At 37.9% G+C, this 25,264-nt stretch overlaps 1 protein-coding gene across 18 annotated transcripts in view; it reads left to right on the top strand.

Moving 5' to 3' along the window:
• PPFIA2 (PPFI scaffold protein A2) overlaps positions 1-25,264 on the top strand; it is a 324,926-nt gene that overhangs the window by 205,748 nt on the left and 93,914 nt on the right. For all 18 annotated transcript variants that reach the window (XM_078376967.1, XM_078376962.1, XM_078376960.1 and 15 more), the window contains 3 exons: positions 2,141-2,242; positions 11,612-11,776; positions 16,828-16,902. In XM_078376967.1, the coding sequence (XP_078233093.1) occupies positions 2,141-2,242; positions 11,612-11,776; positions 16,828-16,902 (342 nt within the window). The remainder of the gene's footprint in view (positions 1-2,140; positions 2,243-11,611; positions 11,777-16,827; positions 16,903-25,264) is intronic.

Raw genomic sequence — 25,264 nt, 5'->3', positions numbered from 1 at the left:
TTTGAAGCAAAATGTAATAATGTCATTTGTTGATCATGTAAATCATGTTGTTTTCTAATAATGAACTGGCTGTCAACTAAAAGCACTTAAACCAAAATTCTAATTAGTTCCTTGATGAGATGAAGTTGGCTTAAATCCAGCTATTCTCATTGAAATAGTGCATCAGGGTGATGAACAATTTCCCTCTCTCCAAACTATAAATCATCAAATCTGCAATTAACTAGTTTTACTGAAAGCTTAACCTTGTTTAATAAAAAAAAACCTTAGATACTCTCAAGCAGAAACCACTCATTCCTAAGCCTTAATACTCTCTACAGGCTATATTGATTTGCTTCACATTTTAAAAATTAGAAACAAAGTATTATATTCATATAATTACATATAATACCTATGTAATTATAATGTATATGTAATCATTTTGGAAGAGGTTTTTATAAAACAATACAGTGGTAAATTTGTAAAGGTACATATGTGGTTACATGTGTTTTCCAAATTATTGTGGCTATGTCCCATTTTAATAAATCTGCATATTTGCGGACCATGGAATTAGCAGCGTGCAGTGGAAGGAAAGATACTTGAAAGCTGGAGAAATATAGAAAGATTATGCTATAGGCAGTGCTTAGAAATTTTTGTGGTTTAATTTGGTTTGGTTTGATTTGACTACAGCTTTTAGAACTCCCAACCAACATAACCACTAACCATGCTTGATGGGGGATTCTGGCTATCATATCATTCAGCTTCATTCTGAAAAAATGGTGGTGATCGGCACGGCGTGCATCTTAGATTGCTTACATGTTTAATGCAAAAAGCCTATGAGTGCATTCAGCTGGGAATGCTTGCAGTGCTTCTGTGACTGGAAGCCCTGAAAAGAGACAATTCCTGATCTCAAAAAAGCTGTAAGCTAGACATATTTACAGGCGGAAATCAATCCTGAGTGCTCACTGGAAGGACAGATCTTGAAGCTGAGGCTCCAATACTTTGGCCACCTCATGAGAAGATAAGACTCCCTGGAAAAGCCCCTGATGTTGGGAAAGTGTGAAGGCAAGAAGAGAAGGGGATGACAGAGGACGAGATGGTTGGACAGTGTCATTGAAGCAACCAACATGAATTTGACCCAACTCCGGGAGGCAGTGGAAAACAAAAGGGCCTGGCATGCTCTGGTCCATGGGGTCATGAAGAGTCGGACACGACTAAACGACTAAACAACAACTTGTCTTTCCTTGCTATTCAATTTTCTGTAACTTTCCCTAAAGGTGGTGCTACCAAATAAAAACAGAATCCAAACACCAATGAAGTGCTAAAAAAACAAAATCCAGCATCAGCTCTGTATAAACTTACACACAGCTCTGAGCACTTCTTATTGATAGGCCTCCGAGCAACCTGACCCAGACTACTTCGTGATGTCTGACCCAGACTACTTTGCCTGTTGTCTTGTTGTATTGTTGACTCCATAAGTTTTTGACTTATAATTTGGCCTTTTTCTTGCTCCTGATATTCCAGAGTCACAGCTTAGTATGTTTTTGAGCATTCCCTTTTGTACCTTGACCAAGACTGCCCTCTTACAGGGGCTGACTCTGTGCTTCAAGATGTTCTGCAGGACGCTGTTTCTCCTCACATATGTTCTATCCCCACAGTGTTCTGTGCTCATTTTCCTCCACATTCACGTTACCTCCAGAAATATAGGTTTGGAAACATCTTTGCCAATAAAGTGTACAGTGTTCTCCTGAAGTTAAAACTTCAAAAATGGAATATGCAAGCCCTGTTTTTCTTTATTAATCCAAAACATTATTCAGTCTATCTGTAGCAATAGTAATGTTTCTGAAATGGAATGAAAATTAGTAACTGTCATATATTCATCTTTTCTAAAACTTGAACATACAGTTTTTTAATGGGTGTTATGGCTGCTATATACAGAAGGATTTATGTGTTTTGTAATGTACTCAGAAACATGAACATTTAATAAAAACAAGAATTGCAAAGGATTTCCCCCCCCCACACACACACATTAATGAATGCTATACTCAGTTTGTAGCTGGAGTAATGGTAAAGGATTCAGTAATTAAATATGAAATTGAGATAATGAAATGTTCAAATTAACTGCTACATTTTAATGTTTTGTATATTTTCTCTGACTTTTTAGGAGTTTGCTGCACTTACAAAAGAGCTAAATGCATGCAGGGAACAACTACTGGAAAAAGAAGAAGAAATTTCTGAACTGAAAGCTGAAAGAAATAACACAAGAGTAAGTATAAAAACAATTTTTATTGTACAACAATATATCAGATAACTTTTAGCATTAGCTTTTATGTTGTAGGAGGAAATGTGTAATAAATACATTCGAACTGTCAAAATACTGCCAGAGTACAGAATACATCCTACACTTACGTTGTTGGCAGTCTTTTTGTAATCATTTGTGTGAATGTTTGAATATTTTATTTGTTCAGAAATTCAGATTTAATGTGGATTCCCTGGCCCTTTATTCTGTTTTAATCTTCCTCTTTAGGGAGTTAGAAAATAAACATTCATAGATTCAAGAGCGTCTGGCCTGCTTAGCTTCTGGGATATATCCCTGTTTGGCTCTTGATTCAGGTATGAAATTAAATAATAGCAGACATCAAAAGATTGACAGAGAAAATTTGGCTTCTGTTCCATTGGTCGCCTTTAGATCTTTTAGCAGTAAATGTTCTCAATTATTATAAAGCATCACTGCCAAGAGTGCATGGACTGGTGAGTATTCCTTTGATAATTCTTGAGCTGTTTCACCTGTTCAAAGAACAGATATATGCCACAGGATGTCAATGTGAAACTGGAAGCTTTGCATTCTGATCACTTCTCTACATATGATTTTGGAGGAAAGTGCCAGGTTTTAGCTGATGGATTCTGAACATTTTTTAAATGGCTTCAGCTCATGTATTGCAGTCCCAGTCCTTTCACAGTGACCTGCCATGGCTGGAAAAGAGTGCAGTTTATAGCATCATGTATAGCAAGAAAGTATTTTTCTTGGCTTCCTCTTTTTATTACTCCTGTGCCATATGAATGAAAAAACTTAGTGGAGAGGGCTGATCTACACAGTCCAGCCCCCATGTAGTAAGGAAAAAATGCAAAAAAAAAACCACAAAAAAACCCTTTGGCAGCTTTTCCCGGCAGCAACTATACTACATGGAGTTGTTTAATGGATCTTCAGTGTCATTTCAATAGTTTTTGTGTCACTGGCAAACATTCTTAGTGTTCGTTGGCAGCTGTAAAAGACTGAGACTTTGCCGATGCTATGGAATACCAGCAGCAGCACAGAGACTGTGAAACATGCAAACTAAGGAAGATCTACATAGTAAAGCAAAGCAAAGCAAAGCGTGCTGCTTATATACTGCCCCATAGCACTTCAAGCACTCTCTGGGCAGTTTACAAGTTAATTATGCAGGCCACACATTGCCTCCCCCCCAGTGAGTTGGGTACTCATTTTACTGACCTCAAAAGGATAGAAGGCTACCTGGGATTGAACCGGGTCGTGAGCACAGTTTTAGCTGTAGTACAGCAGTTATGCAACTTAATATGGCCCCATATGGAAACAGAGCCATGGAGAGCATTTTGGAAGAATCCATGTAGAGCTGCAACATCATGGAGAGCTCATCGCCACTGGTTACCCGTGGCATCCTAGATCAGGTTCAAGGTTTTGACATTCACATACAAAGGCCTCCATAGTATGGGCCCATGTTACTTGTTGGAGCATCTCTCCTTATAGTCATCTGCCTTACCCACAAGATCATCCCAATCGAGGCTCCTCCAGGTGGCCACCCTGAGGGAGGCCCATAAATCCTCTACAAGAGGTAAAACCTTCTTTGTGGTGGCTCCAACTTTATGGAACCAGCTTCTGGAGGAGCTCTGCCTAACCCCCTCCCTGTGAACTTTTAGGAAGCAATTGAAGACTGTGGCCAAACCCTCACGTCACGCCTGTCCATCATGGAGAGCTCAAGGGCAGGAGCCTATGAGAGGACAGGAGGGGCAGAACCTAAAGGACAGCTAGATGATTGATTAGAGAGTTAGAGAAGAGAGTTAGAGAAAAGAGGTTGGAGATAGGGAATTGAAGAGAGAGAGTTAGGAGATTGAATTGAGAAAGTCAAGACAGAGATTGGAAGGTTGGAATGATAGAAAGAATAGGAAAGAGTTCAAATGCATAGAGAATAAATAGAGAGTCAAAGAATATTGTAAAAGAGAATAAGAACACATACAAACCAACATGAAATTAAATGATATTTAATGAATGATCCTAAACATCCGTGATTGACCTCTGTGATTTGCATGACACCTGTAAAATCAATAAATCTTTTGTATTGGCAGCACGTGACTAAGATCTATCTTTTTGGTATTGAGTGAATAATTCCTGGTGGCAGCATGAAATGAGGAAATGCATACAGAGGGTGGACTTGTGTTTAGAGGGAAAATAAACAAAGGACACTGAGTGGACGCAACAAAGACATTGTTTTTTCAGAGAGGCTTTCCACATTAATCCCTGCTGACCACCTTCCTCCTTTTTTTTCCTTTCCCTCCTCTTCTTCCCTCCCCTCTTTTCCTCCATCTGCTCTGGGATTAGTCGGTGCCATGTTTTCTTTTTAAGGGTTATTAGTATTGGTTTTGATATTTTTATTTTTGTTTTCTATTTTACAAGTTGTAACCCACCCAGAGTAGTGCTGTGACACTAATAGGAGTGGGATATTAAATGAACGAACGAACGCACGCACGCACGCATGCATGTACGTACATACGTACATACATACATAAAGTGAGTTTGCCAGATGAAAATCTGCAACCATATTTAATACACTACCATTGTGAAAGGGAAGCAACTAAAAGCACAATCATGCTCCTGTGTTTGCTGAGTAGTACTCTACTTGGTAGTACTTGCTAAATTTAAAGGTGCACAGACCGCAGCCTAAATAAGACCTCTGCAGTACCTGCAGATTTTGTATGACAACACAATTAACTGCTTCAATGGATTTCTTTTCTTGTTTTGCCAAGAAAAGTAGGAGATGATTTGGAAAAGCAGCAACGTATGGGCCGCAGATGCTTAACTGTTTTTGCACTCGTAACTATTCTTTCTTCATCACATCCAAAGCAACCTCCATAGGTTTTAGGCACAAGTTTGGGAAAGCATATGTACTTGGATTGGATGGTCATGAGGGCAAATTAACCAGATTATAGGGATTTAGAACAGAAAGTGTTAAGCATTCTCCCTTGCCATTTCCGTGCTTCATGTCATGTAACTATCCTGGGGAAAATGTGTGATTGTAGTTCACTGATATGTTTGTCTGTGTGTACAGTGGGTAGTTAGGCCTCTGAGGAAGGCAGGGTCATTGATTATCATGAAGAACAGAATCTGAAGGTAGGCAATATACTGGGGGTGTGGATACACCAACCACAAGTTTAAACCCTCAGTTTGGGAAATAGCCTAATTCAGCTTAGTCCCCTTTGGAATGGGATTAAGGAAGCCACCTGGTTTGATTGAGATCCACAGCCAATTTATGTCACAAATCCAAATTCATGCCATGTTGGAAATCAAGAAAAGGTTCTGCCTTTTTTTCTCTTTGTTAATATTCGATAGTGTTTGTCACCCTAGTGCCTGTTATGCAAGTACTGTACTAATGCCAGTTAGAATGACTTGTAAAAAATAACAGGCAGAATTAGATGTTTGTGGGGATACCTGCATTTTCAGCCATAAAGTCTGCCACATTTCTGATAAATTGGTGCTCAAGCTTTATGGAAGAACAGCCTCTACAATGCTGTGATCCAAAAAGGGATTTGAATTGAGACAGTGTCACCTGGGGGGAGGTGTGAGAGAGAGAGAGAGAGATCGAGATCTAATATAATGAAAAGTTATAATGCATATTACTTTTGGGAATATGCACAAAATCGTTAACTGAAGTGTAACTTTTTTTTTCAGAAAGAAAGCCATTTCTGTCATATCAGAACATTCTAAAGTTCTTTCCAGTTCATGTGTCATAAAATACTACTTTAAAAAATATTTTTCAAGTATAACTGTGCAATAAGGATTTCAGTCATGGTTTCATTAAGAAAGGCTGGTTTGAACTACACATTCCCTCAGGGAAACATTAACTGCATTTGCTTTGAGGTTCATGTAATAAGCCAAGATCCAGAAAAGTTCAACAAACATCTGAGATTAAGGATTCAAGAAACATGTGGTAGATATCAAAAGTAAAGGAAGCCAAGACATTACACAGATACAGTTGCAGCACAGAAGTAAGTTTTCTTCACCATCAACACCAGTGGAATGCAAATACTACGACTTTTCTTCTTAAATTTACCAAACAGCAGAACCATTTCAATCCCTACCAATCCAACCTACATATCATAGTCTCATACTCTGAAACTGATAACCAAATATATTGATTTTTCTGCTATGTGTGTTGGGCTAGATATTATTTGAGTAAGGCACTTTACTTTTATAGGAGCCATAAAATCCCAAGCCACACCAGACAAGGTGTCTTCAACATGAATTTTGTAGCCCCCAAGACCAAAAGTCATGGGATCTTCAACATTATCTCCGTCAGGTCACTTATAAAGACAACAAGGTCAATCTCTACATTTTTATCACACCAGATTAATCTGTTCCTTCTCTTATGTATGGGGTTTGTGTGTAATTTAAATTTGCTTTTCTTCAGATATAGATGATACAGATATACACATATACATTTTAAAACTGTACACTAAGTATTTGATTCAGTTGAGAACCAGATTTGACACTTTCAAAAATAGTTGATTCAACTAAGACTCATTTGAAAGCTGACAGCCTTGACAGAAAAAAAAATTAAACACTAGACACATCGTACAGAGTGCTATTGGAATTAAATTTTGGGGGGCAACTTCAAGTAGAGGCTCTAAAGTATCCCTGACAATGATAAGACAACATTGTTGATCCCAAACAAGACCTAAACTCTCAGCATTACAATGTAAAAGCCATTACCTGAGGTTACATATAAGAGAATAGGTGTTCAGTCAATTCAATTCAAAACCTTTATTGGCATTAAAACCAATAACCATACAATCAAGATTATACTTTCCACTGCAATAAGATAAATATGGTCAAGTTACGTCAAGGTTTCTTGAAACAGTTAGCCTAGTTTATTACAATAGCAAGATATTCAGCTACAGGCTCAATCAAATCAGATTGTTTGTCTGCTAACATCATTTGGATTAAGCTCTCAGGGGAGCCAAAGAAATTTGTAATAATAGAGCTAAGTAGTAATTGACAGAGTTCGCTAAATTTAGAACAGTGAGTAAGAATATGTAAAATTGATCCCAGTTCCGCTAAGCAGTGCTTACACTACCGGTTCTTAAAGGGAATGTTACAATATCTGCCAGAAAGAACAACTGAGGGAAATATATTAAATCTGGCCAGAATAAATGTCTGGTGCCACAGTGGGTTAATGAGATTGCTGAAATAATTGGCACCAGTTACAGACAAAGGGGGCAAACCATAAATACGAGGAGAGCAAATTAAATTCAAATCAGATGCCAGAGTCTGAAGTTCAATATCCCGAATTCTTTGGTGGATAATATGGTAGAATTTTTCCAAAATTTGTCAGGGGGTTCAGGTTAATATCTATGGAAGTGATTTTAGAGTTAATAAAAGAGTACCCTGTGGAGATAAAGGGATCACTTAATAAATCAGTCAAAAGGAATTTGGAAGATTTCTGAAAGTGTAAACGAAGCCAAAATTTAATAGTGGATAACCAGGCAAGTGTAGTTGGAAAATGAAATTCAAGCTCACTTAATAATGTTGCAAGTCTAATCATATTCGGGACACCTAAAATCTTGTGCAGGAAGAGGGCAGCTACGCCATCTATCTCGTAGCTGACTGCCATAATCCAAACAGGGACCCCAAAGAGGAGCTGGTTAGTTATTTTCACCTGGAAAACTTGGAGAGCTTCTTGGCCTTTTTGCTAGGATCAAGTGTAGTGAATAGGTGTTGTTTTCCATGGTAACTACAGATAGTAAACAATCCTGAGTGTCCAATTTCAAAATATTTACAGCTGAACAGAGTATATAATTTTTCAGAGTAATTCTCTGACCTCCAAATTGGCTTTTTCAATTGGGTTTTTGACATCTTCTGCTCGTGTATGTTGAGTTATGCATCCTCACTTTAAATTAAGTTAAAGCTCCTCACCCCATTCCTTTTAACTTTTTTCTTTTATATAGCAAAATAACTATTCCCTCTTTTGGCACATTTGTCAGTTTTCGCTTAAGCCTTCATATTGGACATAATGTGAAATATAGAACAACGTGTATTTGGGCAAAGGGAAAACTGTTACTGTCTCTATATATTTGCTGCAAATAAATGCACTGTCTAGCACAAACTTTTAACAGTTGAACAGTTTCATGTGCTTAACTCCTGCATTGGTTGTATGCTTCGATATGTACAAAAGGACAAGTATGATATGGTGAGTTCAATAAGGTTTGAAGTGGGAGGTTCAGCCTTGAATCTTTGCCAGGTCTTGGAGGCTCATAGGGTAGATCTGGGCAATTTAGTATTTTATCACTTATCACAGATCATTGTTGGGTAAAAGAATTGTGAAGCCATTCAGAAAAGGTCTTGAATAAATGACAGTGTTAAGAATATTGTATGGCTCCAAATTTTCAACCTTGCAGTGGATTATCCTGCTTTTTGCAACATAACACTGTGATGTAAAACCTTTTAAAAGGCAGTTAAAAACTTGGTTATTCAAGAAGGCCTTCCCTCCAGTCAATTAAGTCTCTCTCTCTCTCTCTCTCTCTCTCTCTTTTTTTTTCTTTTCTTTTTCTTTTTTTTTCTTTTTTTTCTTTTTGCTATTCCATCTTGGTAATCCTCTCTTTAAATTAATTGTTTTAAATTGAAATTTGTAATTTTATGATTTTATATATTTTTATACTGTTTTGTTTTATTTTGTAAGCCGCCCCGAGTAGACATGGTCTAGAAGGGCGGGGTAAAAATCAAATAAATAAATAAATAAATAAATAAATAAATAAATAAATTCATTTTGATATATATTGGCCAATATCTTGTTCTGCAGTTATGGAAAAGGTGCGCAATGTCTACAAAGATTTCTTAACTTATGGCAATTCACTTCCAAAAGTTATGCCTTTTGTGTAACTGCACAAGATTTCAGACACTGTCTATATCTGCTACTTCTGTTTAGGAGAACTAAATGCCACTTCTCTACACTTTGGAACAAGATGAAATGTAATATTCTAATATAGTGTGCTTACCCTGAAAGAGTAGCATAAATGAGTGAGCATATGTTTGCATTAGCCATGAACATTAAAATGATGTTTACTTAACTTGAGTTGACACTCTATAGTGCACAGATTCAATTCTCTGCTTAATTGAGACAACTGCTTAAGACACCCTTAAGCTATTTCCTTGTTCATTAAGTTTAATTGAAGAGATCTGGTGGATAAGCTTTAGTTAAGGCAAGTTATTTAGACCAGCGCTGAATGTGATGGGGGGCGGGCTTTAAAGCATCATCATCGGTAGGGGAGAAACAAGTGGAGCATACAGACTCTCTCTGCTTTATCAGGAGAGCAGCTGTGGAGGTGGGGAAGATTTATTTCCTGCATACCTGATGGATACACTAGAAGAAGGGGGAATAAATCAGAACCTTTTGTTCACTCTTCCCAGGCCTGTTCTTGCAATCCAGAGTGTGAAATCCTGTTGCTTAGCATAGTAAATTACAACTAGAGTAGGCCCATAGAATCAGTGGAACCTATGGAGGAGCTGACTCACCAAATGTCCACTGCTTCAGTGGGTTTACTCTAGTTATAATAGGATTTCAGATGATTTCTCCTTAATATCCTGACTTTAATGACGTTTATTGGACTGAGTCTGGTAAAATGTATCTTCTTGAGCAAACCATGGAAGAAACTAGTTATAAATATACCTACTATCTAGTCACTTTTTGGGAAACAAACAATGTGACAAGTAATTACAAATCATATATATATAATGAGTAAAGATATGTCATTTGTGTGTGGGGGGGGAGTGTTACTCCAAATCAGAGAATTCTCCAAGAATTCCTCAGAAAGAATTCTAGGGATTCCATCCTGCAAACACACCTGTAGATACCTGCATTTCACTCAACTGGAGAAAGAATGAGGCCTTCTTATTTTCAACTGCTGTGATTCCTGGGGGTGGTGAGTCTTCAGGAAGTGCTCACAGAAAGGACAATGAGACTATCATACCCAGGAAATATGGCTGCAGGAAAGAGGTTCTAGAAGGAGGCCTCAGCCTTTCTCCAAATGAGTGAAATGAAAGTATTTGCAGGTGTCTATTTCTGCACTGGGACTCCCAGAATTCTTAAAGAATTCTTAGGTTTTAAGTTGAAAGAAACCAAATGGCACATCCCTAATGAGGAATAGAATCAGCAAGGCCCAAATTACTTTTGCAAGTTTTTTTAAAAGGCATTTTAGAGGCAGTTTTGCAGGGATTTTATTTTTATGATGTTCCTTACCAATCCAAAGTGACAAGGAAAGTACTTTTTATCTTTTGTATTTTTATGCATATTTCCAAGCTGCAATATCAGAATTGATCACTAGAGGGCACCTGAGAATATTTCTCTGTATTTCTGACCTGGTGGTAAGGACAGCACCTATTAATAATACACAGTGCATCAAATTACCTGCATGACTGGAGCAGTGATAATGATAATTGCAACTTAGCTGTCATGCTCCTCTTTAAACAGAACATTCTGAGTCCTGATCTTGAACTTGAAGCATTATTGCTTGGGCATGCGCAAATCATCATACAGATGACTGTTGGTTTCATGTATGTACATGTGTGGCTTCCTAGTTTGAACCCAGGTGTATTCCCTGCCTGTTCCAAAGTTCACATAGAAATAGTTAGCTACAACAGAGGTTAAAGGGCAACCGTTCATCTAATCAAGCATATTGTATGCATTGCACGTATGTAATGTCAAAACTTGTGCAAGAGTATACATGTCCTTCCTCCCTCTCATTGCATCTTCTTACATGTCTCTAAGCTTATTTTGAGTGTCAGGGGTATGCAAAAAGAGGCATGGAATGGCTGCACTAAAATGCAATATTGGACATTGGGAGTTTTTTTGAGTGTCATTGTGTGAGTTTTGACATCTAGTATAACATATTTTTATAAAATCCAAACTTAAAACTGTTACAGAACTTATAGCTCGTTATTTCTTCATATCTTGTAAGTTCTAGTGCTAAGACACAAATGCTCTTCTATGATTTATTTCAGCACGAGCTGTAGTTTGTTGATTTAGTTTGCCTGATTATTTGACGTCTCATTTCCAAAATAGTAATATCTAAATGTTTTCTTTTTTGGAATACGTACTACAAAGGTGAATTAAAAGATTTTCTATTTTAAGAAGTCTGCATGAGAGTTCAAATGGGCAGGACTTGCATACTATATAGGCTTTATATCCTACTATGTTCTTTGCAATAAGATTATGGGGGGTGGGGAATCCAGAGGCATCATAAGGTTTCAAGCAAACTGCCAGTGTTGTTATTTTTTTCTACAGAGAATCACAATGCCAGCGAACTTTAGGCACGAATGAGCTGACCTTCTTTTTTACGTTGAACCCAACAGCTGTTACTGGAACACTTGGAGTGCCTTGTTTCAAGACATGAAAGGTCACTGAGAATGACCGTGGTGAAACGTCAAGCACAGTCTCCCTCAGGAGTTTCTAGTGAAGTTGAGGTTCTGAAAGCATTGAAATCTTTGTTTGAACACCACAAGGCTTTAGATGAAAAGGTATAGTATGAAAATACAAACTTATTTGTTCAATATAATCTTTATGATGGGCACTATACATGGGTATTTCCTGCAACCTTTTTGGCATGTATATTATTATCTTTCCATTATTTTGTTGTCCAATCATATAAGATAACTTGAGAGGTATTAGCCTCAGGTAGTGCATGGGGGGTGATTTCCATATGACATAAGTGACTGTTTGCAAACAGGAATTTAAAACTCAATATCACCACCAACCTTCACGGTAGGTGGAAATTACATGTCTTCAAGGACGTCAAATCCTAGCTATTCAGGAGTTAGCAGCATAACAGAACTTTATGTCCCATTTTACATAGGCAGGATTCTTTCTTTCGAAAATTTGCCAAGTGTCATGTTTTAGCACTCTGAGAAATTTCTTATCCCAAGCTCAGATCACTAATCAAACAATTCAACTACATTTTCCTCTCCATATTGAACTGCTCATTTTCACATTGACGCAAAGATATGTTTGTGGAGCTCTTTCAAACGAGTTGAAATCAGCTATTTTTGAAAGGATTCCCATACTCTTTAAACGTTCAAAGAAGGTATACCTTTGAAATATTCTGTTTTTATCACAAGTGGAGGTTTCCTATGATCCCCTCTAGAGATGGGGGTATTCATATTTGTATATGAATATAAATACCCCTGCACAGGTGGACATAATGAGGGTCTGGCTCCCTGGGGCCAGACTGTCCACTCACCCGTCTGCTGCTGCTGTGGGCTCTGAGCTCCCTTCCAATCACTCCAGAGCTTGCAGTCAACTAACCACTCATCAGTCTGGCAGTGAGGCTCATCTTCCCTTCTTCTGCCAGGAGTGGCTAGTCGAGTGTGAGCTCTGGAGCAATTGGAAGGGAGCCTGGAGCCCACAGCAGCTGCAGACAGATGAGTGGATGGTCTGGCCCCGGGGGGGGCTGACCCTCATTATGTCCACCTGTGGGGTATTCATATACGAATCCAAAGACCCCCTTTCTAATCCCCTCTGATTATGATATGTTGAGTAAAGAAGCCCTCTCCTGCTTCCATCTATTTACTCTGTAAGAATGATGGGGGTAATCGCCATAGAAGGATTTATGAAAAACATAACATTATCATGCAATAAATCTGCAGTTCAGAATATACTTTCAGAAGCATGGTGCAAGAAGTAGTAGATTATACACTGCATGGCATCTAGTACAGACCAAAGTAAGTTAACTGTGTGGCTATCAGCCTTCAGTCCCATCTATGGTAGAAAAGTATGATATACATTAAATAAATAAAATAAATAAATATTTCTCTCTATATATTTTAATGCAATCTTGCTAGTACAAATTGCAGTGCATGGAGGGTTTCGCTAGGGCCATAAATATTGAGCGAAGAGTTAAATCTACCCTTGTGGCACACTGCAGTCCTGAGTAAAACTGCTCAACCTTTTTCTGCCTCTGATAATAATGTTTATCCCCAGACATGGATGCCAGCTGTATTATTGAAGTCATATCTAGTTTGGCCCTGAGTGTTCATACATATGCACATTTATATCTCGGCTGGGGAGCGAACAACCGTCCAGATATCATTGGGCTGCAACTCTATCACTTCTAGTGAATGCAAGGGTCTTTTGGAATCAAGGCTTTGAGGTTTGAAGACCCTTTTGAATTAGGAAAGACTAAGATGTAATTTACCACTGCTCTATGTCTTCCATGTTCACTATCATTTTAGCTACAATCCTTACAGTAACTAGAGGTGGAAATGGATTTTCCCAGCAGCAATATATTGTTATGAGCTGTCTCTCTTACAACAAAAAGTATTTTAGGGTAACTTGATCTTTAATGTGCAATCTAGACCCAGTCTCTGTACTCTGAACAATAACCTGCTTTTGGTGAACACTATTAGAACTGGTTTGTTGAACCTGAAATATAAAACTGTTTCTCCCTTGTGATATAAAAAGGGGTTCTGTTTTGGCACTGTTCTTGGAGGCATGTGTATGAGAGAACCATGATTCATGTCTACACTTTCCTCTGCACAAATGACTGGCTAGGACTGAGGTTCAGTCCAATAGGAGTTGTAGTCACGAAACAACTGGATAGTCACACGTTCCCCATCTGTGGTATACAGTGCTGCCTCGCATAGCGAGGTTAATCCGTTCCGGATTAACCTTCGCTATGTGAAAACTTCATTAAACGGAAAGTAAAAAGCCATTGGAACGCATTAAACATCCAAATCGGCTGAAAACTCATCGTTTAGCGAAGTCTTCCCATAGCCAGTAGCCATTTTCGCACCTTGGTAAGCGAGGGGCCATTTCAGCTGTTCCGGCAGCCAGTTTGGACCCACCAAACAGCTGATCCGCGGGTCGCAAAGCGAAGGTCGGTAAGCGAAACGCTTACTGACCTTCACTATACGAGTTTCGCCCATTGGGGCCATCGGTAAGCGATCGCATTAGCGATCGCGGAAACTGCATCGCTATGCGATTTCGTTGTTATACGGTGCGCTCGTTAAGAGAGGCACCACTGTATGTTAATGTGCACCGGATGTGACAAATCTGCAACCCAGATTTAAACTAAAAATGCCCGGGGGAGAGAACTGAACAATAGTCGTTCCAGTATCTTCCGTTAACAACACAAGAAGAGCTCACCCCTAGAAGTAAAAATAGAGACAATGATTTATGAGGGGTGGGTATTTAAACAATAGACACCAAGTCTCTGTGATCAATAGAGAGAGTTGGCAGATACAGGTTCTATGTCCACAGCCCTTACTATTGATCTGGAGGTGGAGGTGGGGAGAAGTCTATTTGCAAATGTAGTGGACCATCTGTCTTTGAATATTCATTACAAAAGCTGCTCCTACACTCGTATTTGGGTCCAGGTATCTGAATTATAAAATCCTTTGAGGGAGTCGTCAGTTGCTCCATGATCATTTGAAAGAACCTGTCTGACTTTTAAAAAGAAATCTTACTCAGATATAAGTTACAATCTTAAAGAATACACTCAAGAATTGTTGGGAGAAATTATTCCTGAATCATCATGGTTTTGTAACATTTTGACATGATTGATCTAGCTGATGTGAAATCATTGACTGCACTTTATGAGAGGAAGCTCTTGGCCTTGCTTAGCAAGAGATGAGTCATGTGTTCTTGAGCTGAAAGCTACTCAAACAATGTGCCAAAAGTCTCTGGAAGCTTTTAGCTTCCCTTTGCTGCTAAAGTTAACAATAGTAGGTAGAATTTAACTAACAGAGCATTGCTGCCCGTACCCTTCAGAAAGTACCATGGTTTACAGTCCAATTTAATTTTCTCATATTGTATGTGGTGAAAAGCCATTAATAAAATGGGTGGTGAATGAAAATGAAAACAGTAGATAATAAATGAAAACTGTGAGTTGACAGGCATTTTTATGCCTGAAATCACAATGAATTCAGGGCTCTAGACCCAGTCACAGTATAGCATTTAAAAAAATAAAAAAGTAGGGGATCAGTTCAAAAGAAGATTTTCAGGTAAACAAAGAGATAGAGAACTATCTGTCCTTTTTGACAAAAGGAAATACCTGCCTGTTAGTGGAGATATCTGCCAATATTTGCCCCATGTACACAGTGCAAAAGATTCAATGTCTTACCATCCCCAATCAAAAGCCAAAATTCTGTTTCGCATAATAAGTCACACTAGAGTAGTGTTGCACTTGAGTACAATTGAATCAGTGAGGATTTGGAGAATCAGCTCCTCTCTAAGTTCCATCAATTCAAATTGGTCTATTCTAATTGCAACTTAATTTAACATAGTAAGTCACAGAGTAGGCCCATTTGAATTAATGGAAATTACTAGTGCAGTTTTCTAAGCAACAGGATTTAAGTTTGGTGTAATACATAAGTTGTCTCAAGCCATTTAAGTATAAGTATAGCATCTGTGTATAGATTTTCCCCCAAAGGTTTAACAGAACTTACTTTGTCCGCCCTCCATTGCCAGTAGAAACACATTGCTGGACATCTAAGCATTGTAAAGAATCAGTGTATGTATACTCACTGCATTCCCACACATTTCTTCTCAGACACAGTTAATTTTGAATGGTACAACAGCAAATAGGGCATTTAATTTGGAAAAATGAGATGCATACTCAGGTTCTAATCTATACAATAATTGTTGCAGTACTTGTACATACATACATACACGTAAACTTTTATGAACTTGCTTTGGGGGGAACCAGAACTTTAGCTGAGACTTGTGGGATTCTTCCAGATCACAGTCCTAGTCCATGTTTAGTTGGACTGAACTGCTGGATAGCTCAGGTTGAGAGTTCAATTCCCCACTGTGCCTCCTTGACAGTGGCTAGATTTGATTATCCATAGGATCCTTTCCAGAGCTGCACTTTTAAGATGATGGTGATTATTATTTTGTTTATATTTCACATATTAAAAACAACAAAGATGACAACATTTACAATTCTAATTTTCAGCAAAGGTGTGTGAATCCAAGTTTGCATTAAGAGCAGGGAACTATGTATACTAGTGTAAGCATTATTCTTTAGCTTAATGCTATACTTAGGAAGCTGAGATTAAATGAAAGTCCTTTTGTGGCTGTAATGGAGAACTGTGGCTTGAAAAAATTATGAATGAAATTCCAAAAGCTGGCATTCTTTGAAAGGAATTGGAAAGTAAAGCAGTGGGGCTGTAGAAAGACTACACTATGTGTGTTGTATGTTTGAGCAGCCCCCAATATTATGTAACATGTGGAATTTAAAATGAATGTCATTTTGCATTCACTGGACTCATCTCAAGAAGGCAATGGTTGAAATCCTGCTGCTTAGCATACTAAGTCACCACTAGAGTAGACCCATTGATTGAACGTGGATTTGGTGAGTCAACTCTTCCATTAGTTTTATTAATCGACCTACTCTAGTGCCAATTACTTTGCTACTTTAGCCAAAAAGTAATTTACTAACTATGGTACCTAGAAGATCTCTCTCTCACACACACACATATCCCTCGGAAATAGTCTTTTAGAATGTTCTATAATGTTCATATAAACGGCAAGGACAAGAATTATATTGCTGCACAATTTATTTTTCTTCTAGGTCAGGGAACGACTGAGGGTTTCTTTGGAAAGAGTCTCAGCTCTTGAAGAAGAACTAACAGCTGCTAATCAGGAGGTAAGGTAACAATTTCCCCTCTTATATGGTATAAACTTTTGAAAACAAAAAAAGATGGCATTTTAATCAATTAAATTAAATGATAATGTTCCTTCATTTTGTACTACTCTCATGGAATTTTCCCCGTCTCCCCCCCCAGTCTCTTCCTTTCATTATTTTATACAGGTAATAGTTCTAGTACAATATTGTCTACTGAGCAATCACATTCACTATATAGGCGTTTTAGGCATTTTTGTGGATTGTGTAGTTCATACTAGGGTGTTATCTCCATGGTGATGAAGAAGGGAGAGCTTAACTTTTCTGCTGTTCTTTAAGGCCAGTGGTGCTCTGCATGCAAAAGCTGCCTTTTGCTATAGCTTAAACATTTTTTCCTCTTGTTATTTTTGCTATATTTTTTCTACATATCCCCACCTATGCATACATCATATTCTCTAGCAGTAAAATAAGATGTCAAGTGCAAAAAGAAAAGGAACAAAAATTGTGCCATTGCCAAATAAAGCAAATCCCAGAATTTGCAGAAGTACAACAAATTATTGTTATTATTTTAAGAAAACTACTGGCACAATTCTGCTTCCAAAAAACAAAACAAACTCAACATAGTCCAAGAACCAGTAAAATAACAGAGTCAAGAATTCCAGGCTAAAGCCCCAGAGTCACATAGAGAAAATAACAGAACACTGAGGGCTGAGTGCACCGTGGAATATGTATGTTGGAATCCTGAATAGGGAGACTCTTTGTATGGAGGAGGAGAAACAGCAACCTTTTGTTGCAGGACTCTCTAATATACCGTATCTGTGGTCTCAAGATATTTATGTCATAATTCCATTGGAGTTCACTATATATATGTATAATCAAAGAAACCCAGCTGTGGAGGCCCAACCAAAAAGTAAAGAAAGAGGAGTTGTAGAAGGTCAAAAAAAAAAAGTGGCTTACCAGGTTTACTATTTTTATATTTCCCCATGCCTGCAGTGTATCAGTGATTTGAAATAATTGTTAAAATTGTACCCTGCTGAGTATCTAGTATTTGAGGTCTATTTTTTACAAAGCTACTTGATCTGCCTTTCTGTGCATAGCTGAAGGTTCTCTCTTCATGAAGCTTTTATCCCCATTGACTGCTTCAGTGCAATTTTCGGTGTTGAATTTTCATTTCAACTTCCTGGGTTATAATTGCAGATAACATGTCACCAGTTTTTGTGAACAAGTGTTGCAATAGGTTTAGAAATGAACACAAATATTATTGATGTTCCTGCAACATGCATCTTTCAATATTAAAAGAAGACTAAATATCTAAGTGCCATTTAAGGCATCACAAACATATCACCAGCAAGATCTATGAGTCCTAACCAAGGGACTATTATATTACGTGCAGAAAACAACAGTAGCTTCTAGTCCAGTTTGAAATAAATCTAGAGAACCCTAATTAACTGCTTAAATTTTCTATGGATGTTGGAAAGTAACCAATGTCTCCCCGGGAAAAAAAAATTAATTGGCCATTAAGCCTGTTTGTATAGTAAATTATAATACTGAACACATCACATTTCCTCAGCACTAAAGGATCTTTCCTACCATTCTTTCCTCATTGGGCCTATTTTATAAGAGAAAAGAGACAGAATAATCACAGTCTCTTTTAAAATCATATTGTTATTTCCAGCCAGAGTAGACAGGTTGAATCAATTGGACTTATGTAAGCATTGACTTAACAAAAGTCTTATTGATTCAGCAGAAGTACACTAGCTGAGAGTAGCAGCTGAATATAACCCAGGATCCACAGTTGTACATAGGGATCTCTCTCGCAGTTAGGTCCACTCTGGAGATAAGCTGGTACTCTCCTTCTCTCAACAATCTCACAACATAAATGCCAGCACAAACCAGCCCACTCCCAAAGTATTCCTACCCACACCTTTTTGGCTTCCCTTCAGGGGCTACTCTTTTTAAGGTGTGGGTAGGATTATTCCATCAGATTTTTTAAAAAGATCTCATTTTACATTTCTGTTAAGAAAGCCATTACTAGAACTCTGGGTGAGATGAAATCCTTTGTTTTTAAAGAGCTAGACTAAAGATGAAGAAATCCGTTTGATAGAAAATGTGCTTTATATATCCTTGCACCCACAGAGAGCATGAATAGAACTGCAGTTGTTGAAAGAAACATTCCAGACCAGTTTTTGAAAGGCTTTTTGTCTTCCATCTTTTGTTACCTCAAAGTACAGCTTATAGTAGGGATAAATGCTGCCTAGGCTATCATTACTGAAATGTCCTGTCTTCCTCTGGCTGAAAATATTTTGATTGCCTTTCCATAACTCAGATACCATATTTCTGCCATTTAAAAATGCTGTACTGTAAGTGTAAAAAGCTAGAGATGACAATGGGAAATACAGAGTACTTCAGCATTAGACCTACGTCTTCATCTTTAAAACTGGCATTTAACATTAATATGGTTCATAAGGAATTACTGTATGTTTAGTTATCTGTAACAAAACTTTAAAATGGTTGAGAGTTTTCTTGCTTTTATTTCCTGTCACACTAAAGCAGCATAGATTAGATTTCATTAACACTGCATTAATTTGTTTTACAGTTATCAAGGAACTAGAAATAGCAGTTCAAGAAATGTGGGAAATGGGGAAAAGGGGCAGAGAAAGAAAATCATGTATATGTAAAAAAAAATAACAATAACAATAGAGTTCTCTGATCATGTTCTTTTACCACCTGGAAGAGGAGACATCTAGAATTTTGGAGCAAAACATTCTAATTATAACTCATATACAGTGCATTTGAGTTTAGTTTAAGACTACTCTACCTCAAGTAGGTCTTTCAACTGTATGTTCTATAGTCCCCAGTGGTTTAACAAATGTCTACCAGGGAGGAAGAGGTCTCAGCACTGACCCTGTGGAACGCTCTCTGTGGAGTATCCTCATTCCATGTGATGTCTTCATTGATATGTTTAGATGACAGATTAAAATGTTGCTCTTCCAGGAAGCATTTAGCCCTTGGTTTCTAGCTTTTAGCGAACTAGACAGCTTAACGAGTTAGGTGGGAGTCCAGTTCCCCACAGGAAAATTTTGCTAGATGTTTATCTTCAGGGATGGCCCTTACAATAGCAGCAGATTGCCAACTGTCAGAATTTCATTGGCAAAAGTGTTTTGAATGTACAGTATATTGGTTCCTTTAATTTTTATCTTGGAATTATTGCCTCTTTGTTAAAAGGAAAACAATTCCTCTGATGAAGATTAGGAGAAGTCAATATTCTATTCTATTATGTATAGATGATACAGTATACTCTTTTAGCAATATAGTTTACTAAAAGAGTTTAGTCAATACTGCCAAAGTGAGTAATTGAGGATAGACTAGGGAAAACAAATTAACATGTTTTAATAGAATATACTCACCATATAAATGTGTCTTAGCTCTCTTAAAAACAAATTGCCTGTTTAAGGGATACTTTTTCAGTCAGTTGTTCCATGGTGAACTCAGTTATTAAAAAGAACTCAACTAGCAGAAAAAGGCTATGAATGATTTATTAAAATTTCAAAGAACCAAAATGGGCATTTAGAAAAACAACTGTAAAAGTAGAAAAACAATGTCTTCAATATTGTTCAGAGTATCTTTATGAACTACAGTGGGGTCTTGACTTGAGAACTTAATCCGTATTGGAAGGCGGTTCTCAAGTCAAAAAGTTCTCAAGTCAAATCTGCATTTCCCATAGGAATGCATTGAAAACCATTTAATCCGTATCTGCTCTTTTCCGTCCATAGAAACTAATGGGAAGCTGCTATTCTGCCTTCGACCACTAGAGGGGGATATTTTGTTTCTTTTTTTCTTAGGTCAAGAAAGTTTCAGGGAAGGCAGGGAAAATACAGTCCAGGCAGGACAGTACCAGGCAGTCTGAAGACTGTCTCCCAATCCACTCTCTAAACGCTGGAAGGAGTGAGGAAGCAGACAGGCACCCTTTTCACTGGCCAACAGTTAACTGAAAGTTCACTTTTTGCACTTTTCCTGCCTCCCACGTGGGTTTTTTTCAGTTCTTAACTCAAATCTAAGTACTTAAGTCAAGTCAATATTTTCCTATGAGAGTGGTTCTTAAGTCAAAATGTTCTTAACTCAAGCCGTTCTTAAGTCAAGACCCCACTGTATAGATAAGATTGCTACTCTAGGAAAAAACAAAAACAAAATGAGTTTCAACTGCTGGATACTTCAGTGGCCTAGTATTTGCCTGCAGAGCCAAAGGTTGGGAGTTTGATTCACCACTGTGTGTCCCTGACAGAGACTGGACTCAATGCTAATGCTGGGAGGGGGCCCGAAGGGATTCCCCAGGAGGCATTGCCTTTGCCAGCCTTCAGGATGCCACACGAGGCTACAAGGCTCACCCGAGAACAGACGAGGGGTGTGGGTTGAGCAGGGCATATTTAAGTGGGTGGCCACGTTGGACGACCCCCTTTCTTGTTGTGAGTGGTATCCCGCCTGCCCGCCCTATATGCTAGTGCAAGATTAGCTGGTCGCCCTTTGTTGGGGACCGGATAGGAATTTTTGACACGCCTCCTGGCAGGTGGAGGTGGGGATTTTTCTCCTATCCCGCACTGGATTAGGACCATTGGCTTTAGTAAGGGTGGTATTAGAATTCGGTCACGCAGGGCAGGTAGTGTGGATTTGAACTGTATAGGAACTTGGATTATATGTTAATGGCAGAAAATGGTGGTGCATCTCAACTCGCAGCACTGCCGATTAGGCGAGCTCAGTGCTGGGAAGGTGGGATGCGCTGGGGACGCACCCGGACCCATGGTCGGCCCAGAGAGAGGGAAAGAGGGTCCGGGAAAATGGAGGCCGATAGTTATCCCATGGTAAAGAAGAAGGGGATGACTGAGGCCAGAGCGCAGCTGGCTGGCTGTTAAATGGTCACATGATAATCAAGAGCTAACCTGAATCTGCACTACAGCAGGACCCCCCCCCCCCTTTTTGCCAAAGGAGTGGCAATGTTTATGAAAATGGAATGGACTTCAATAAAGCGTGGCCCATGTTTTACCCACATACTTGGTCTCGAGTGGTTATTCCAGGTAGGAAGGCAATGATCCATAGGGTCCCTGAAGTTCTAAAATTATTACTATGTATATACAGTTAGCAGCTACTTGATAAACAAAGTCAGAGCAGAATTAACCACCCTCCAAATTAGAGAATTAGCTTCTAGGTTAACAATGTTTTCTAGGTTAGCAATGAGTTTTCAAAGAGCATTGGGCGAAGTATTAACCTTTGAAGAGATGGGAGATATTTCAGCAGCAGAAATTGAGTGGGCTGGTTTTAAACCTGGATTTTTTCAACTTCTTAAGCATGTCTACTCTGAATTATGCAACAAGAGGTTGCAATGGTTGAAACACATTTCATCCCAAAATAATATTGTTGATATTCAAATCCTAAGTAAGCTAGCTTCATTCTAGTGCCAACTTAGATCCTGTTATATTTTCAGTTTTCTTAATTTATATAGACAGCTTACACTTTTACTTCACACCATTGGGATTCTGTGCATGGAGGACTGGGGACAGACAAATATATTCTTTCTTGTGCAGGCTTTGATTGAACAGGTCACAACAGAATGGAATTATCTTTCATGTCTTCTCCCTTTTCTACTTTCTCCCTCCTTCTTTCCTCATTGTTGGTGTACCATAAAGAAGTGTAAGTGTGTGCTGTTCTTATACTCTGTTGGCAGAAGTAAGAAGAGGTGTTTCTCAATTCCAATCATCCTTTTGTTAATCTTAGACCTTTGATACATGTTGTCACCATTGAAGACAAAATGCTTTTAGAATCTTGTCTAGGCATTTTTCTGCAAGCTGGATTACCGATTAGGAGAATCGCCTGCACAGCATGTCCATTTCAAGATTCTCTGTCAAGCAATGCTGCCACTTTGCCATGTTCACTGATCTTGTAAATTTATTTTTCCCTGTCATGGACTATTATGTACTTACTTACTTTAGTTACAGTACATGCTGCCCTTCTTCTAGTAAAGGAATGCGAGACCACATACAGCAATTTAAAAATACATGTGTAAAATATCAATAAATTAAGACATTATCATTAAAATAGTATTAATTTAAAAAGAATGTTTAAAACAGCATTAGTTTAAAAGTTAAAACAAATTCAAACTACTTGATTTTTAAAAATCTTATGAAATTATGCTGTATCCCTTTCTAAAAAATACAATTGAGCAAAAGTATTTTAAGGTTAAAAGCCTCAATGTTTTAAGAAATTTAAAGTGGTTTAACTCTTTTTCCTGAGATGAAGCATGGACCTTATTGGACTGCATTAGAGTTAGTGTTATATATTCTTCATATATTTTGATGAACAAGAAACAAAAATTCCAGGATCTGGAGGGGGCAACATATGTAAACACCTACATTTACCATCAGTATCACCATGCCAAAGTACTTAATCACAGAAGTTGTAATTTTTAGTCTTCCATATTTTTTGAGACTCAATTATTAAGAGGCCCCAAGGTTGCTGGAGTGTAGTATTAATTGGTCTCAATAATGTACAGATTTGAAATGTAGGAAGGTGTTGATAGTTTAGAGAAGTGTTAATGATGTTTGCTAATGAATCAATTCTACATTCAAAGAAAGCTATTAGGTGCATGGAAATGCTTGTTTACATATTATTATAGGGGAAAAATTCATGTGCTGTAATGTATCATATCCTTTGTCTTAGTTTTGTTGTAGTTTCTGTAAAGTAGACATTAAAATTGACATGCTAAAAAAATAGCCATTTAAAACCGATAAAGTATACCTGGTGGTGAAAAATAAGTAATTGGGAAGTGTTTCTTCCCAGCATAATGTGGGGCAATGCTGCTGAATAGTTACACTGTTATGGAAATAATTCCATGCAGTTTCTTGAATTTTCTCTAGAAGTGGCCATATTTTGGCATGTACGGTACAGAGAAATTGGACCTGAAACATTAGTAGTGATCAAAATATTGCATCATCTTCGCAATAGAAGGTGCACAAAATTGTTCAGCCATGGGCATTTGGGCAGCTGGGAAGAGAAGACTTCCCTTGATGTCCCCCATATGTCTGAGGAAGCCTTTTTTTTTGGGGGGGGGAGGTTTTCCATTTTAACAAAGCACTTCAGCTTTGCTTTCAGTGTTCTCATGGACTGGGGAAGCCTCTAGTAGTGCCTTCTGACTCCAGAGCCAAACTGCCTCTTGGCAGACCCTCCCTGAGGGTCCTGGTCTGAAGGGAGCAGTCAGTTCCTCTGTACTCCAGATTGTAGGGGCTGTATTATTCTGTAATATTCTAGTATTCTAATATATCTTTGCTGGAAGAGTGCTCCAGCGAAAACCTGAGAATGTATCAGTGTAAATGTCAGTATAGAATATACTACAGGCTTTCCTGTCACTGTGTTATTTACTTAATGCTTGGTGATCATAAAGTTGATGAAATTTCAAGTTCCAGAAAAGCTAACGTTCCAAGGCTAAATGAAGATCCTTCACATCATAACACACTCCCAGAATTTTATTTAAATATTTTGTAATAGAAGATATGTGGAGAGATCACAATGTTGTCTCAATAAGTCAAATTCTTCACGGTTTTTTTGATGCAGGATGGAAGGCTGACGTTTTATTTAACATGAACATCTGTGTAGAAGAAATTTATGCTAATGTAGGCTTAAAAGGAAGCATGATTCTGAGGATTGTTAATCGCACCTAAGTAAAAATAGCTTCCCATTGGTGTTCTAATGGGATGTTGAACATCTGTATATAAAATGTTGAAATCTACCAGGAAAACAAGCTAAATGGTAAAGGCAGGCAAAGATGGAACAAAACAAATGACAGAGTTAAATGTACACATTTTGCCCAAAGCAAAAGCAAAGATGAAAGCAATTAATTGCAGGAGGGGGATGAAATCAGCTGGATTACAGGAGGGGGATAAAATGAGAGGCTTTCCCTCCTGCTGCATCTTAATATTTACATTTTTACATCTTGGATTTTTACATATTTATTGGTTCTATTGTCTTTAAATTTTGTAATGCCACCCAGAGTAGATCCTGTCTAGATGGGTGGGGTATAAATATAATCAATCAATCAATCAATCAATCAATCAATCAATCAATCAATCAATCAATCAAATAATCAAATAATCAAATAATCAAATAATCAAATAAATAAATAAATAAATAAATAAATAAATAAATAAATAAATAAATAAATAACATTCAGATCAAATCTAAGAGCCTTTTAGAATATTATAAATGTCTAGTTTCTCCGAGACTAGGTCATGACGTCTTTACATTTTTGCTATACTGATAATTAAATTAAATCATTTTAGTACACACTAGGCAACAGGTTTAATTGGAAGCAAATTTCAATCAAGATAATTAAACTAACATA

The sequence above is a fragment of the Pogona vitticeps genome, chromosome 5, assembly GCF_051106095.1.
Source record: "Pogona vitticeps strain Pit_001003342236 chromosome 5, PviZW2.1, whole genome shotgun sequence".
Taxonomy (NCBI): Eukaryota; Metazoa; Chordata; class Lepidosauria; order Squamata; family Agamidae; genus Pogona; species Pogona vitticeps.
Note: the sequence above shows the minus strand (reverse complement) of the source record. Positions and strands in the feature narration are given on the sequence as shown.